The sequence below is a fragment of the Natrix helvetica genome (genome assembly GCF_964273705.1).
Source record: "Natrix helvetica genome assembly, chromosome: 3".
NCBI classification, from domain to species: Eukaryota; Metazoa; Chordata; class Lepidosauria; order Squamata; family Natricidae; genus Natrix; species Natrix helvetica.
The window spans coordinates 144,230,876-144,246,628 of NC_138549.1; the positions used below are offsets into that span (position 1 = coordinate 144,230,876).

At 39.5% G+C, this 15,753-nt stretch overlaps 1 protein-coding gene across 5 annotated transcripts in view; it reads left to right on the forward strand.

Moving 5' to 3' along the window:
* TP53INP2 (tumor protein p53 inducible nuclear protein 2) overlaps positions 1 to 15,440 on the forward strand; it is a 36,935-nt gene extending 21,495 nt beyond the window's left edge. For 2 of the 5 annotated variants that reach the window (XM_081946528.1, XM_081946530.1), the window contains exons 2-4: positions 5,442 to 5,813; positions 12,480 to 12,828; positions 14,302 to 15,440. In XM_081946528.1, the coding sequence (XP_081802654.1) occupies positions 5,690 to 5,813; positions 12,480 to 12,828; positions 14,302 to 14,551 (723 nt within the window). In that variant the 5' untranslated portion in view covers positions 5,442 to 5,689 and the 3' untranslated portion in view covers positions 14,552 to 15,440. Of the gene's footprint in view, positions 1 to 3,572; positions 3,693 to 5,441; positions 5,814 to 12,479; positions 12,829 to 14,301 lie in introns of all 5 variants that reach the window. The other 3 variants (XM_081946529.1, XM_081946531.1, XM_081946532.1) reach the window with 3 other exon arrangements.
* Positions 15,441 to 15,753: the final 313 nt, after the last annotated feature.

Below are 15,753 nucleotides of genomic sequence, written 5' to 3' on the forward strand. Positions count from 1 at the left end.
AGCCACCACACTCTCAACAACCTTCGCTAAAAAAGGAAGGTTGGAGACAGGACGATAATTTGCTAGCTCCGTAGGGTCCAGAGAAGGCTTCTTGAGCAGGGGTCTCACCACCGCCTCTTTCAATGGGATATAGTACTGAATATATAATCCTGGTTAAAGATAAGCCTTTTACCAATGGAAACTAGAATCTGGAGACTAATAAAGGATGTAGCCTAAGAGAAGTGGAAGAGCTTTCGTTCTCCAAAGCCTTACTTTCTGATCCCAGAAAAGCACAATTCCGATTGACTGAAAGGTCACCACAGGCTTTGCATGGCATTTACCATGTATGTAGTCAGAACTGGAGCCCAAGTTGATTTAGGTAGTTTTTTTCTGCAAAGGTTAAATTCTCTTTTGGGTTCTTAAAAAGGTAAAAGCAAAGTTTACCTTGCACATATGTGCTAGTTTTTCCCGACTCTAGGGGGTGGTGCTTATCTCCATTTCAAATCCAAAGAGCCAACGCTGTCCAAAGACGTCTCCGTGGTCATGTGGCAAGCATGACTAAATGCTGAAGGTGCACGGAACGCCAAGGTGGTCCCTATTTTTCTACTTGCATTTTTACATGCTTTCAAACTGCTAGGTTGGCAGAAGCTGGGACAAGTAACGGGAGCTCACTCTGTTACACAGCGCTAGGAATTCAAACCACCAAACTGCCGACCTTTCTTAGCGACAAGCTCAGCGTTTTAACCACTGAGTCACTGCTCAGTGGATTCTTAATCTCAGTGGGTTCTTAATCTCAATGGGTTCTTAATCTGCCCCAAATCTTAAATGCATACATGCAGACAAAAATGATGGAGGTTTTTTGGTGGGGAAACCAACTTTGAGGGAAAGAAATAGAAATGCAAAATATCCTTGGGTCTTCAGGCCTGAAATAAATGCCCAAAGGATTGCATTGTGTAATTCTTTTTGGCCACAGCATTTCCACTGTTTCTAGTGCCGACCCACCATATCATAGAACCATGCAGTTAGAAAACCATGCAAGGTAGAATAGGAGCCATGTAGCACATACCCCTCCTTTGTGCAATATCTGTTAAAGCATTTAGAACAGATGAAGTTCTTTCTAGTGTCTAAGCAACTATTAATAATGTTAATAGTGAGATTTGCATTATTAAAGCTGAACTTTTGAAGTACTTCTACATTGCATTATACACATTCACATACATACATACATACATACATACATGCATGCATGCATACATACATACTACACACACAAACACACACATACACATTTTATAAACTGCATTTAAAGACTTCTTCCTTCCAGTGGGTTTTTTTTTTATAGCCTCCATCCCTATATTTCTAGAAAAAGTGCCAATTGCTCTGGACAGTGTCAATTGATGTGTAAGGTCTGGCCACACAGTCAAAAGGGAAACTAAATTTTGTGCCTTATGGCTTGGCCATTCTATCCATTTCAGATTTTTCTCTCCAGTTCCTTGGTTTTTTTAAATGCCATAAGTGTGGTTCATTGAGAATTTTTAATACTTAAATTCAGACTAAAATTTCAATGCAAATTTGCACTTTCAATGCAAATTTCTCAAACTATTTAGCTTTATATAAACAATTTTCCATCATGTTTTTAAAAAAAAGCTTTTTTCCCCCCTGAATGTACATTTTAAAAATGGGTAATGAACTGCACTGATAATTTTAAAGAAATTTGGGGTGATTGGGGAAAAAATTAGGTTGTGTATCAGTTTTTTAAAAAGGAAACTAAATAAGTATTCAAGAGTGAACTTCCATCCTTCCTACAATATGAAGAAAATTATAATCCTGTACAGATCTGTGTTACTACCAGTAATCGTCTTTCTACTAGGCAAATATTTGGCAAAGATAATTTGATTGAGCTAATGTCAGAAAACCTGGTTTGCATAATTGTAATCTATAAAAATGTGTGTTACACTGAACTGATTGGCTGATTTTTTTAAAAAAAAACCTATTTTGTATGGTCAATATTAATGCACCTGTATTTTAAATTGTCTTTCTCAGTTGTTAAATTAGTTGTAAATAATTTGTAACTGCTGTTTCAAATAAATCATTTTGATTATAGGCATATTTTCTCCGCAGGGCTTTGGCCTAAAATGTGGCATAGATATATTGTTTGAAAAAAATAACAAATGTGTAACAAATGGACACAATTATTCATTATCTACTCTGCTGTTGGTATGATAAACTGGCCATAACTGGAAACCTGTAGTTTTGGTGAAAATGAGTACATTACATAATTCTATAATTAGTAATTAAGAAGTAAAATTGCTAATTCAGAATCTCTACTACATTCAATTTGGAAGTGGAATTGAAACTTGGCAGTGTCTGAATTCCTGGATTTTTGATTCAAAGCCTTGGCTTAATGGTACCAGTGTAAAAAAACACTTCTAGCAAACAATTAGAAATGTTCCTACAGTGGCAGCAGAGTTCTGATCCATCCTCATTTAGTAGCTAAGAGAGGAACCTGCTCTTGATGTTCTTCCATCCGTTTGGATGAATGCATTGCTTGCATTCAAGCACTTGAAAAGATGGAAAGAAGCAAGCCTTTTGCTTTATTTACTAAGGATGGAATAACTTTAGAGCCAATTCAGAGTAGCAATTAAGAATGCTGGACTTCTATTTTCAAATCTCTCCTCAGCAGAGGAAGTGCGACCTCCTGTAATCCCAGGGTTGCTGTAAGGATTGTTGGCATAAATGCTCTCAAGGTTGCTGTGAGGATAGCAAGCATGGAAATAATACTGGTCTGTTTGGTTTGGCTGGTAGGAAGTTAATGGATGTTAGTAATAAAAGAAACTGTAGTTTTAAAGGATTGCTGTGCCACAAACTTCTCAGCATTAGTTTCCTACCTAAAAATAAGGTAAAGGTAAAGATTCCCCTCGTACATGTCTGCTAGTCCCGACTCTAGGGGGCAGTGCTCATCTCCATTTCAAAGCCAAAGAGCCAGCATTTGACCGAAGACATTTCCATGGTCATGTAGCCGGCATGACTAAACACCAAAAGCGCATGGAACGCTGTTACCTTCCCACCAAATGTGGTTCCTATTTTTCTACTTGCATTTTTATGTGCTTTCCAACTGCTAGATTGGCAGAAGCTGACACAAGTAACGGGAGCTCACTCCGTTATGGGGCACTAGGGATTCAAGCCGCCAAACTGCTGACCTTTGTGATCAGCAAGATCAGCGTCTTAGCCACTGAGCCACCACATCCCTAGTTTCCTACCAATCTTCATCAAATCTAGATCAGTGTTTTTCAAATTTTTTCAACCTTGGCAAATTTAAGATGGGTGGGCTTCAATTCCCAGAACTCCACAGCCAGAATAGACATTAACTCCTTTTGCATGCTGGAAAATACTGGTCTAGGTAGCATAAAATTTGTCTTAAAATTATTTTCAACTGAGAAGAATATGAATGAAATGTTCAAGGGTAGACTGCAATGGCAAAGCGATCTATAAATGTCCTATCTCTCTTACCTGTCTCTCAAAGGCTCTTTAAATTTCTTGGCTTCCCACACTTACATTAAGGAAAGGATGTCCCCATTGTTTGGCCTTTTCAGGATGTGAAAGCAGCCAGGGAGGCTTCATGAAGATGGAAAGAGGGATAACAATAAACCTCAACCCCCAAAATAGCCTTACCTTTCACCTCAAGCAATAAGGCAACAAATCAAGAAAAAATTGTAAGAAATTTTCGATTTCTCTGAAAATAAGATAGAAAAACAAAAAAAACTTGTTTCATATTAGAAGGAAACTGTTGAGGAACTGCAAGGCAGAAATGCATAACACTGGTTTAAATGTCAGATTAAAATTACAGACTGATTCTTTGGGAGGGGGAAATCTTGTAATACTGGAAATATTTCCCTGTGGGAGGCAGGTTGGGATGATTTTTCTCCTTGGAGTTCTTAAATTGTAAGAGAAACCTATTTCCCCCTACCTAAAACCCACCAGTAAATTGGATTACAAAGCTGGCCATGTCCTATGGGCAAGATGACTGGGATGTCATTGATTTTGTAGTCCAATTCATTTAGGGGCATTCAGTAAAGAAGACTGGAATAGATTGACCACTGATGAACCTTTGTTAGTCTGTTTCTGGCTTCTAGACTTAGCACAGCAAGATGATAGTTAATAGAAATAACAATATAATAATAGTAGAAATTATGCCTAGGGCTTTATAGCAATTGCAGGAAGCCTTTTGGTGGCTGGGAAGCTAGACTTTGGGGGGAGGGGGAATGAAAACACAAATGCAAGAAAGACTAGTGATGCCATACTATATCTGTAAGTAAAATAAGTATGCTAAGTTGTTTTGTGTATTGCTTTAGTAAAAATGTCTGCCAAACCTCTGTTATAAAAAGATCCAATTCAGAAAACCACATAAAGAAACTTGGGGTTGTATATTATAAAACCTAATTATGGTAGAATGAAGTTATAAGCAAGTTATGTCATTGATCTACATAAATTCTAGATTTTAAAGAAAGTAATGGTGAAAAAGAGGTAGCATTATTAAGGGTTCTGGGTTAAGCAAGAGCAACATGCTATAATTCCATATTGTGGACAGTGATGACATTGGAATTATTAATATCAGGTGTGAGGCTATATTGAGGTAATGTTTCCAATATTGTGCCTTACAGAGGGGTTGAAACAGCAATTTCTAAAATCTCCAGCTAGTATGGTCAAGTATGGGACATGTAGCACACCTTGTTGAATCTTGCCAGGCCTCAAAATCTGAAGAGGGTGCTTGGGTGAGAGGCCATCAAGAAAGCCCATAGATGTGACTAGATTGGGGTTAGTTAAATAAAATATCTCAAAGTGGCAATGACAAATATGTGTTTTGCTGATACCAAGGAAAATTACATGGAGTTGAGTGCAACTGAAGGGAGATTTTAACTTTTTAATCCCAAGAGATGGCTTCAAATTGAAAGGATTCATTGGAGTAGAAATGTTCAAGGATAGAATGAAAGTAAGGGGTGAGAAAACAGACAGGTAATTGAGTGATATCCTGAATTATCAACTATTACTTGCAATGTGAGTATCAAAAGAGATCCCGAATTTGTCCTCTTAACAAATCCAATTCAGGGATTTGGAACAGGAAGCATCTTTGCATGTTTATGAGAGAAAACATATTAACATTAATACAAGGAGACTGAGCCTGTTGCAAAAGTCCTTCCCAAGACTGAGGGGATCTTCAAAAAGCTGAAATTATCAGGGAAGAAATGTTTTCAGTAAGAGTAAGAAGGAAAGCTATCTTACAGAGATGAAATTAAAAGACACCAGGAAAAGGTCATAATCAGAGCAAATTAAGTTTATGATCCATGCCAGGAATACTATTCCCTTTCTTTCTTAGGATCATGTGAGTTCCTTGTGATTCAAAGCTCTTATTTAAATTATTTTCTCTCTTCTCTCCCTCTCCACCCCACCCTTAATTTTTGCAGGCCTTTGCACTGAAGCCAAGTGAAGAACCTTATGATTGCACTATACAGAACTCAAGTCAGATAAGACTTCAGAGGGGAAAAATACCATAGCATCAGACAGCTCCTGCTTTTTTGGGAAGACTCGTCCATCAATTTCTCCCCAAATTTACACCACAGAAGCATCTTCTGGCTACACGCACTGAAACAAGCATCGATAGCTGTGCTTCCATTTTTCTTTCAAAGTCCATATTAGAAATCCTTTTCCCACCATGTTCCAGCGTTTCACCAGCCTCTTCTTCAGTGATAGCAGCACAGTTGAAGTCGTTGAGGAACCTAAGCCTTTTGTTTCTAAAGAGGAAGAAGAAGATGGATGGCTTATTATTGATTTGCCAGGTGAGAAACATTGGAGGATATGATTGGATTTTCACATTACCGTTCTCAAATTGCAGAGTGGAAGGAGTGTGTCTTAGTTGCATTTTTTAAAAATGATATAGAGGGCAAAAAGAAACAAGGAGATATTGGAACAAAAATAAAGTTAGGCAGCAGTTCTTAAATTTATACACAGGTAGTGCTTGATCACTGGTCCTGTTAGCCATCTACAAGACCTTGTGTCCCATACTCATGTCTGAAATCTGACAAGAATCCAAATGATCTGTTTACAATTACATGTTTAGCTTGAAATTCTATGTGTTTCTCAGACTAGTTTTTCAGGCCAGTTTTTCAGGCCAGCCAGATTTCTTCCTTGCTGTTGAATGGAAACTATATGACTCAACCATTTCCAGTGGCATCATTTGCTTGCAAATTAAGTGAAGAAGCTAGTCAACAATGTTCTCCATAGCTTTGTTTTTAACTTGTTTCTCCATGTAAAGCCTCTTTAGTTTATTAAGTTACATTTTAGTATCTTGACATGAAACTAAATTATTATACTTCCCTTTTTACTTTTGCCAATATACTGGAATAAATATGCTATAAAACAGGTTTCAGGTTAAAAGTACTGTTGTTTCCTTAAGAATGCTTGCATTTGATCTGTGACTTGGGCTTTATGTGCCTCATGCTATAGGAACCTTTAGCACTTCTGAACAGAAACTGGAGCATTAAGCAATGAGTGCTATACTCATGAATAAGGCAGATGCAACATACTCTCCCACTGAGTGGTTGAGAAAACGGGGCAAGGCAGCATACAATCTTGTTTCTCCAATACTCCTTCCCAATGTTCAACTGTTCATCAGTTATTTGCTGTGGAATAGAGATGCATGAATTTAAACTTCCCCAATATAGTTCAAATGACAATGCCTCAAAATTGTTTAGGTGAACTGTGGGAAACAGTTGAGAAACAGGAAAGAGGCAGCCATATAATGCAGCTCAGGGCCCCTTCTCTTGCCTTAGCTCGGTTATTTCTTGAAAAAGACAGGGAGAGTCAACCTGGTGTCTTTCAAAAAATGTTAAACCACAATTCCCCTCAATACCACCATCTGATCATGCAATGAGCATTTGTAGTAGTTGTTATTCAAAACATTTCGGAGGACACCGCATAACCTCTCCCTAGAGAAGGACAGGAAGCACAAAAAACCTGCATGCATTGAATGGCAGGGATGGAAGCCAAGTGAACTACCAGTAGAGAATGAGGATAATCTGTTCATTAACCGGCAGTTTCTCTGACTAAGGGAAAACGTAGAGTTGCCTTTTTTTCATGAGAGACACAGGTCTTATAAACATGGCATTATGAGAGAAAGACATATAGAGGAAAAGGTATAGTTCCTTGCCTCGACTGTTTCCTGATCTGTGGCCTTCCAGATTTTGTAGCTGGAATTATAAATCCCAGTAGGCTTAGACAAAATGGCCAATGTTAGGGAATGCTGACAGTTGCAATTTAGCAACACCTGAAGGCCCACAGGTTTTCCATCTTTTTAATTCCTACACATTGCAGTATGTGAACTAACCCAGCCAACATTGGTGAGACTGATGGATGTTTCATAAAAATTTCCTGAAGCAAATAATAATAGCAGTACATAAAAGTAAAGATTTCCTTTGTCCAGTCGTTTTCAACTTTAGGGGGCGATGCTTATCTCTGTTTCCAACTGAGGGAGTCAGCATTGTCCCAAAACATTTCTGTGGTTATGTGGCCAGCATGACTATATGCCAAGGTGCACGGAACGCTGTTATCTTCCCACTGAGGTGGAACCTATTTATCTACTCACATTTGCATGCTTTCAAACTGCTTGGTGGGTAGGAACTGGGGCAAGTAACGGGAGCTCATCCCATCACGCAGCGCTCAGGTTTTGAACTCAGGCTGTCTGCTTTCCAACTGACAAGCTTAGTGTCTTTTACAAAACATAATTATTAAATTTATATGCCATCCAGTTATATAATCTGGTGTTTCTTTCATTTCTATATTCCTAAGAAACATAGCCATTGTATTTAGCTATGGGGTATTGGAATTAAAACTGATTCGGTCTGGAGGGCATCAATTGGAGAAGATTGGTTTAAATCAAAATAATCATTATATGTAATGATTATATAGAAATAGCCATGGTCTGTAAACATCTTAATTAAAATGCAATGCTGGTTGCTGTGGGCATGGGGAGAAACAATAACAAAAAACTAAACACGTTCCTCTGGATAATCAAGGATATAATTATGCTCACCTTCTTCCTGGTACCAGAATTGCACAAGGCTTATTTAAGACATCAGCAAAGTATCCACCTTCAAATCCATGAGCTGTGATGAGCAGTCCAATGATGTAAACATTATTTTTCTGCAACAGAGGGAGGATGTCATCTGCTTAAGCACCAAGCTAATGGATAGCTTTCTTTGTTTTTTGCAAATAAATTGGATTATCATAAGGATTTATAGTTTTCCTTTTTTTAATATTATGAGTGGTAGGCTAACCAAGAGAAAACAAGAGAATGAAGAAAAAACAATTTAAAACAGAAACCAGAATCTTATTCGATCAGGTCTCAGTTCACCTAGCAGAATAAATGGTAATGATTTGGATTTCGGATTAAATTTAAGGCTGGGTTTCTAATTAACATGAATTACAATAGATCAAGGCTTTTATTAAAATTCATTTGTTTTAGAAGCACAAAGTAAGCACCATTTAGTTCAGTAAAGCTTCTTTCCAGGGACAGATTACAAACTATATATTTTGCAAGCTAATAAATAATATGCTGCTGTTGTCTTTAGGCAGTCAGGATAATCTCCTGTACTTCAAAATTTGCAGGCACATCTCTGGATTAAGTAATGATAATCTAGGTTAAATTCTATGAGATAATTGAATCAGTGCACTGGCACACTGTATGCAACTTGTTGTCTATGAGGATTCTACTTTAAATACTTTGAAAAAGAGTTTATGCTTGATGTATGAAACACTTTATATTCCTGTATCCAAATGCATGTGAATTCAGAGTTGCTGCTGCTGTTTGAAATGAAAGCCGGGCAGGTGAACTGCCATGATTTCTCTGTATAATTTTAGAAAAAGCTGCAGGGAGTTTTAGTTTTGATCAGAATTCTGACAGTGACCGCATGGGATTCCATGTTTCCCCCAGTTTTAAATGACCTACTGACTGTTACTAATCCTTATAGGGGGATGTGAGAATGGTGTGTTAGTAAGACTGTGTTGGTGCATTTTATATAAGTGACCCTAGAATTGTGCATAGAGTTCCAGAAGATGATGTGATTTCCCGGATGTTAGCACAGTGAAGAAAAGAAGCATGTTTAAGGGTATTAGCTCTATCCTTATTATAAAGTTATATTAAGACAATTTTACAAGACCGAAAGTATTTTTTCCATACTTCCCTTTCACTCTCTAGAAAACTAGGGAGGGTCCTTTCTGAAATGTTTCCCACACTCTCCCCCTTTTGATACCAGTAACACACCAGTTGTCCAGTTTGCAGCTCTCCCTCCTCCTGTCTCCCAAGGTCTTTCCCACATACCATTACACCAGAGCAGAAACGCCGAGTTTTCAAACCCAGAAACACAGTAGAGGAGGCAGTACTGGGCCTTGAGCCCATTGGAACTGGGCTGTGAAAGTGGTGGGCGAGCGCGCATATGCATCCCCAATTTCACGAGCAGTGGGCAAGTACATGTGTATGCACTCCATTTGCATGAACTGTGTATGTACGTGCCCAGCGCTTGCATGAATGGAGCTGAGCTCATACATGTGCTTGCCCATTGCTCACACAGAACCATCTAGTTCCCCCCCCCCCAATCGGCCAGTCCGTAAAGCTGGAAAGTTGGTGAACTCTGCAGTAGAGGGCAGACTCCCCACAACAAGACAAAAACCAAAATTGATATAATTTCAATTGAAACTTCCTTTCAGTGAGGTTAATCTTATTACACCACATGCACTTAGTTATTTTCCCTCTTCGTCACAGTAACACATTATATTCCACTGGTACTTTTGGAGTAGTTCTGGAGTTCCTGCTACCCTTTGGAAGAAAGAAGTTTCCCTTCCCTATTATGGAGGATAGAATAAGGCTTGTTACAGCAGCCAATGCTTTTTTTCCTTCTGCAGTTAGAGATGTTTTGAGGCAGGGCAATTCAGAATTCGGAAAACAGCACAGGGAAAGAGCTCTGTTGTTTGATCAAAAACAAGAGGCCACTTCATTTGTCTTTAGATAATCCCCTCCCCAAAGGTCAGCAGATCTAACCAGAGACTTGATTTGGGATGCTCACAGTGTCCCAGTAACTGAAGCAAATGTCTCCATGTGTAACCTTAGTGCTGTGCCCATAGGCTTGGATAATGATAGCCATACAAAAGTCCCATTTGGTTCTAATAGAAGTACTGTGAAAATTAGACTTTTAAAATATTTTATTTTCTGCAATAATCTGAGTTGGCAAACACACTTCCAAACCTTATGTTTCAAACCAACAAATCAAGAAAAAAGGCATTGCAACACAAGTATTCTAATTTAGGTGGCAGAGATTTCTGGAATATCACCTTGGGAATGACTGCAGTACAGAAGAAAACAGCAACGTAAAGGCAAATACAATAAAGAACCAATATTGTGCGCATTGGCTTTGTGCAGAACTATAGTGCGGGACGCAGTCCCAAATCTCTGTCAGCCACAGCTGCCTTTGTGTCCTGAAAATCTACTCCCGAGGGTTCTCCACAAGCGATGTTTACATCAATTCTGACATAGCAACATGCTGCCATGTTCCCATGACATCACCTTCCTTAACAGCCAAACACATTTTCTTCCAGCTCAGCTGTGGCACCGTTGAAATAGCAAAAGGTCTGTTTTGCAGTTTGCGACAATAGACAATCTGGGGGATTAGATGTGGCCTGCTTTCCTGTTTGTGGGAACTCTTGGCTAATTCTGCTCCCAGTGCCTGAATTGGGAGCTCTCTAGTACTGTAGATTTTAAGAAGCAACTTTATCAACAAAGCTCACCACCATTTTTAAAGTCAGTTTCATGGTGCCTATTAAAAAAAAAAAAACTGTTCACCTTGGTTTTCTCTCCTTATAGAAACTGCCTGTGACAAACAGCTTCATCTTCCTTCCCAGTCTCTGGGCTAAAATGAGCCATTGTCTCCCTCTAACCCCCTTCCCCCCCACCCCAATCTCCCATGTAAAGGCTCTGTCCGGGAACATACAACGGTTGACACAATCATTGTTGCAAGCTGGAAGAAAAATTGTCTAGCTGCATAACTAGGGTGCCACCATCACAGCTTTCGGTATGAGTTCATATGCAGGAAGGATGACATCTAAACAGGCCATTTTTTCCTTCTACAAAAACTTTATGCAGCTCCTGACATTATGCAGGAGCTGGAAGAGAATCAGGTCATTGCAATGCAAACTTGGTGATGATCCAGCTTGATAGACATTTTAGCATTTGAGGTCTACATGCTTAATAGGAATGTGTAATACTTTACACTTAATCCAAAGAGGTGTTTTGAAGCATGTGCCGTACAAAAACAACAGCTGATACAACTCTTAGCAATCCCATTTCCCACCCTGAAACTGGAAAACTTAAGTAACGCCAATGAGGCTACTACATGAGCCTGAGAAAGGACAAAACTGCTTCCAAGAGTTGCAAATAAGTGAGAATTATATGACAAATTTTGGTGCAATATTTGTTAAAATTATGCAGCTGAGGTCTCTCTAAAAATGTATAGGATTATTGCTTTAATTTTTTTAAAAAAATCTCTCTTCCAGTGTGTGATGATTGGGTCAATTTTAGTAGGATAAGATGGAAGGTTATTTTTATTGAGGAAGGCACTTAAAAAAATCCTTGTCTGCTGGAGATGCCACCCATCTAATCATAAATCACCTTCCCTGCTCCCAAATTTCCTTATGGAATCGTTTTTTCAAAAAATGAAGTCTTGCTGTAATCTCCTTGAATTTAGAATAGTACACATGTAAAGACATTAGCATCTATAGCTCATCAGCAATTGATTTTTACTCTTTGGGAGAAATGTAGGCATTATTATTATTATTATTGGCAAATATTCTTCTCACTCTTTGTTTGGTTTTTTAATAACCCAGTAGCACAACCCACTGCCTGATTTAGTTCACGATATTTATTTCCCTCCTCTCCATGATAATTATTGGGATATTTTCACAGGCAACTGAAGTAGACCTATTTTATGGCCACAAATAAAATGGCACACACAGAGAGATTTATACCAACTGGAACACCTGAAAATGTGGCCAAAAATGTCAGAAAGCACACCACAAGTGACACCAGCTGCAATCTCAAGTGATGCTTAGTATTGACATCACAGGATAGTGAAATATCTTGGGGCAGTCCTAAGCCATCAGGAAAGACTTCAGGATGAGTCACACCAATGCCTTTGGGGTATCTTTTTCACTAATAATGCCCCTCCTTTCTCTTCTCCTTCCTTCCCTTCTCCCTTCCCCTCCTCCCCCTTCCCATCCATTGAATTTATTGAATGTGTGCACTGTTTTCCTTCCCGTACGCACCCTGCACTGCCATGCATTCCTGTTGAATGGCTTTGCACTATGATGTTTCTTTTGAATTTTGTTTCTGTCATTGTTGCTGCTCTTCTGGCTGTCCCCATTTTGTGTGGTCGGTGATTGCTGCCATCTCTTATTAGATAGTTTGGCTTCAAGTCTTGCCATTGAGCAGTGGGTAGGTGAGAAGGATTCTGTTTGCGCTTCCCGTTGCCGCCATGGGTCCCTTCCACCTACCACGTCTTCACCCCACTCCCTCAGTGACTGTGTCAGCAGGTCCATGCCCTCTCAGCCTGACCCCTGCTTGATGGATGAGAGTTGGTTTGTTACTCCTCCCCCCTGTTTTACTGCAGAAGGTCCTGATCCTGTCAGTATGGAGAGCAGCCCCATGGAGGACCTCTTGATTGAGCATCCCAGCATGTCTGTATATGTCACCACCACCACCAGCATCATTGTGGAAAGAGAGGATCCTGAGGAGAACATCCAGGAGAAGTAAGTTCAGGGCAGGGCCTAAAAGTTTCAGACATTTACTAAGAGCCTCCCATGTTCCTCTTCACAAATTTCACAGCTCCAAAAAAATACACTATAGCCCAACATTTCCTGAGCTGGTGGGTTCTCAATGTTTTGAGATTATATCTCCCAGCATTGCAAGCAGAATATTGTGTATATACATTTAAACTTATATAAAAGTATATCCAGGTAAATATATGAGAGGAGCTAAATAGTTAGCTGAGGATTGCACCAATTTGGGAAAACTTCTCTCCCCCCCCCCCTTCTTTAAAGGCTCTGTGAAATCTGTGGGACTTACTTTAAAGTACATGGGAGCAGGGTTATATTATTTGTTGTAAAAAGAACACTTAAGGAATTTTATTTCTGCAAATGTTGCTAAGTTCTGATTTCACTATCACTTCCTATTTTATTAGGTTGTCTGGAATGTCTCTTTCCCAGTTAAATGTTTTTTTTTCTCGCTCCCCCAAATGGATTCTTCGATGTAGCAAAATAAAAACATGCTCAGATATTCTCAACTTTCCTAGAGTACCATTCATATTTCTGAGCTCCAGATATGCCTACAAGTATGACAGTATTCCTATATGGGTATTTCATTCCTCTCTGTGAATAGAATCATATAGACAGGGAAGAAACGCTTACTAATTTTGTTTATATCAGAATTTTTCCCTACTTGCTGCAATGATATAACCCAGGAATTTTGCTACCTATGGAGGACAGGGAATGTACATTACAGCAGATACATGCTCAGATATGCCTCCTGCTGCCTGGATGCACAAAACCATCAGCAGTCCACATTTACTCTCCTTTGGTTTTCATTGCATAGCTGAACTGCCTGCCTGAACAGATCCATAGTTACATAACTTTGCCCCTGAAAAAAGTAGGAAGAAGAGACATTTCATGAGTTTTCTATAACAGAGGTGTCAAACTCAAGGCCTGCAGTCCGGATCGGGCCCATGGGGTGCTTAGATCTGGCCCATGGGGCTGCCCTGGAAACAGTGAAGGTTCCTCTGCCAGTGAAAATGGAGCTCGGGAGGGTGGGGTGTGGTCCTCCTGGGCTCGGTTTTCACTGGCAGAGGGTTGCAGGAGGCCGTTGTAGCCAAAAACAGAGCCCAGAAGGGCCGCTCATGGACTGCAAGATGTCAAACTGGCCACGCCCACCCTGGCCATGCCCACCCAGCCCCCTGAGGTCAAACACAACCCTGATGTGGCCTTCAATGAAAGAAAGTTTGACACCCCTGGTCTATACATACAGCTATCGTGCATTTTGTTGTAGTTTGTGGGAGTCGTAGCTCATGTTCCTTACCATATTTATGGATGAGTTGCTTACATTAACTTTTTGTGAATCACTCTTTTGCTATTTAGGGGAAATGATATGGTCTTGGTGCTTCAAAGTAAGTGGTTGCCATATCAAAAGTGCTGCGTCCATCTCACCCTGTATGCCTTTTTTTTCTGCAGTGAAATACCTGAAAACTGTTTACAGCGCCGTCCCCCACACCACTCCACTTCTCTTGCTACCAAGGCTGCCATCTTGGAGAAGGTCAATCAAGTGCGTCGGATTCAGAGGGCAAAGCAGTTAGCAGAGAAGCACAAGTTGAGTCAGAAAGTCATGAAGAGGCAGAACCGTGCCAGAGAGTGCCGCCCACAACGGGCCAAACACCAAGGCCACTTTGTCTACCAACCATGCCAGCGCCAGTACAACTACTAAGCTACTTCAGGAAGTCTACACTGTGGGGCATTATCCTTTTAACTTTTAGCTTCACTAGCTCTTCACAATGCTTTTTCCATCCAAGAGGGTTGTCTTCACTCATTTTCTGAAATTAATCGTCCCTCCCTGTGAGAACTTCCTACATTCTCATGAACTTGCAACATTAAATGGTAGATCTTTTGTGGGCTTTTCTTGAGCTTTATTCCCCACCCTGTTTTTAGCAAAAAGTATGTTTTTCTGATCAATGACTTCTCTTTTTTTTGCATTTAATGTCCCATCTCCTACTCTACATCCTATTTCCAGATTTTGATTTGGATCTCATAGTGAATGAAACACAACATGCCTTGCTAACATTAAGAAACAAGACAGCAAGTCAACTTCGAATCTCCAATATATGGCTTTTTTTAAGTGTTGGAAAAACATATATGTATCTTGGTTGTTAAGAGAGACCATGTTTCTTGTGTGAGTGTGTTTCTTGGTCCTTAGGTAGCATGAATTCACACACTGGCTATTGTAGCAGTTGCCAGTGTTAGACTAATTTGGTGCTTCCAGTGAATATATCACCTTTATTTTAATTTAAATAAGTTACAGCAGGAACATAGTGCCCTGTCATTTCTTTTCATCCCTTGATATTGCACTAGAGAGCCTGTGACATCAGTGCCTTTCTTTTTGACATCATGCTCATGACAAAAAAAAACCTAACAGATTGTGATGTCAAATGGAGATACCAGGTTCCTGTGCAAAATGGAACACACACACACACACACACACACACACACACACACACACACGAAAGAAGCCTAACGGATCCCAAGTTAAAGATTAATGACATGTATTTTAACATACTTCCTTCCGTGAAAAATAAATAATTTGTATATTTGTTTCTTTTGCTGAGTTGATATAATGGCTGCTCATAAATGATCAAGGAGTATCCTTAATTGCCTTGAGGCTGCAAGGCAACACAATGAATATTTCTGGGAATTTTGCCATTGACTTCAAATGGAATGTAGATAGAACCTGAATTCTCTATTCAGGATGTCACGGGATGCAAAACTGCAACTTTGAGACCCCATGTTGAGTAGATGAAATTAACTTTAACAGTTTACAAATACTACAGAGGATGTGTGATTATGAAAAGGGCGAAGTGGTATGACAACTTCCTCCATCTGACTAGTTACATGGTTATCAAGGAGTTTCTTATG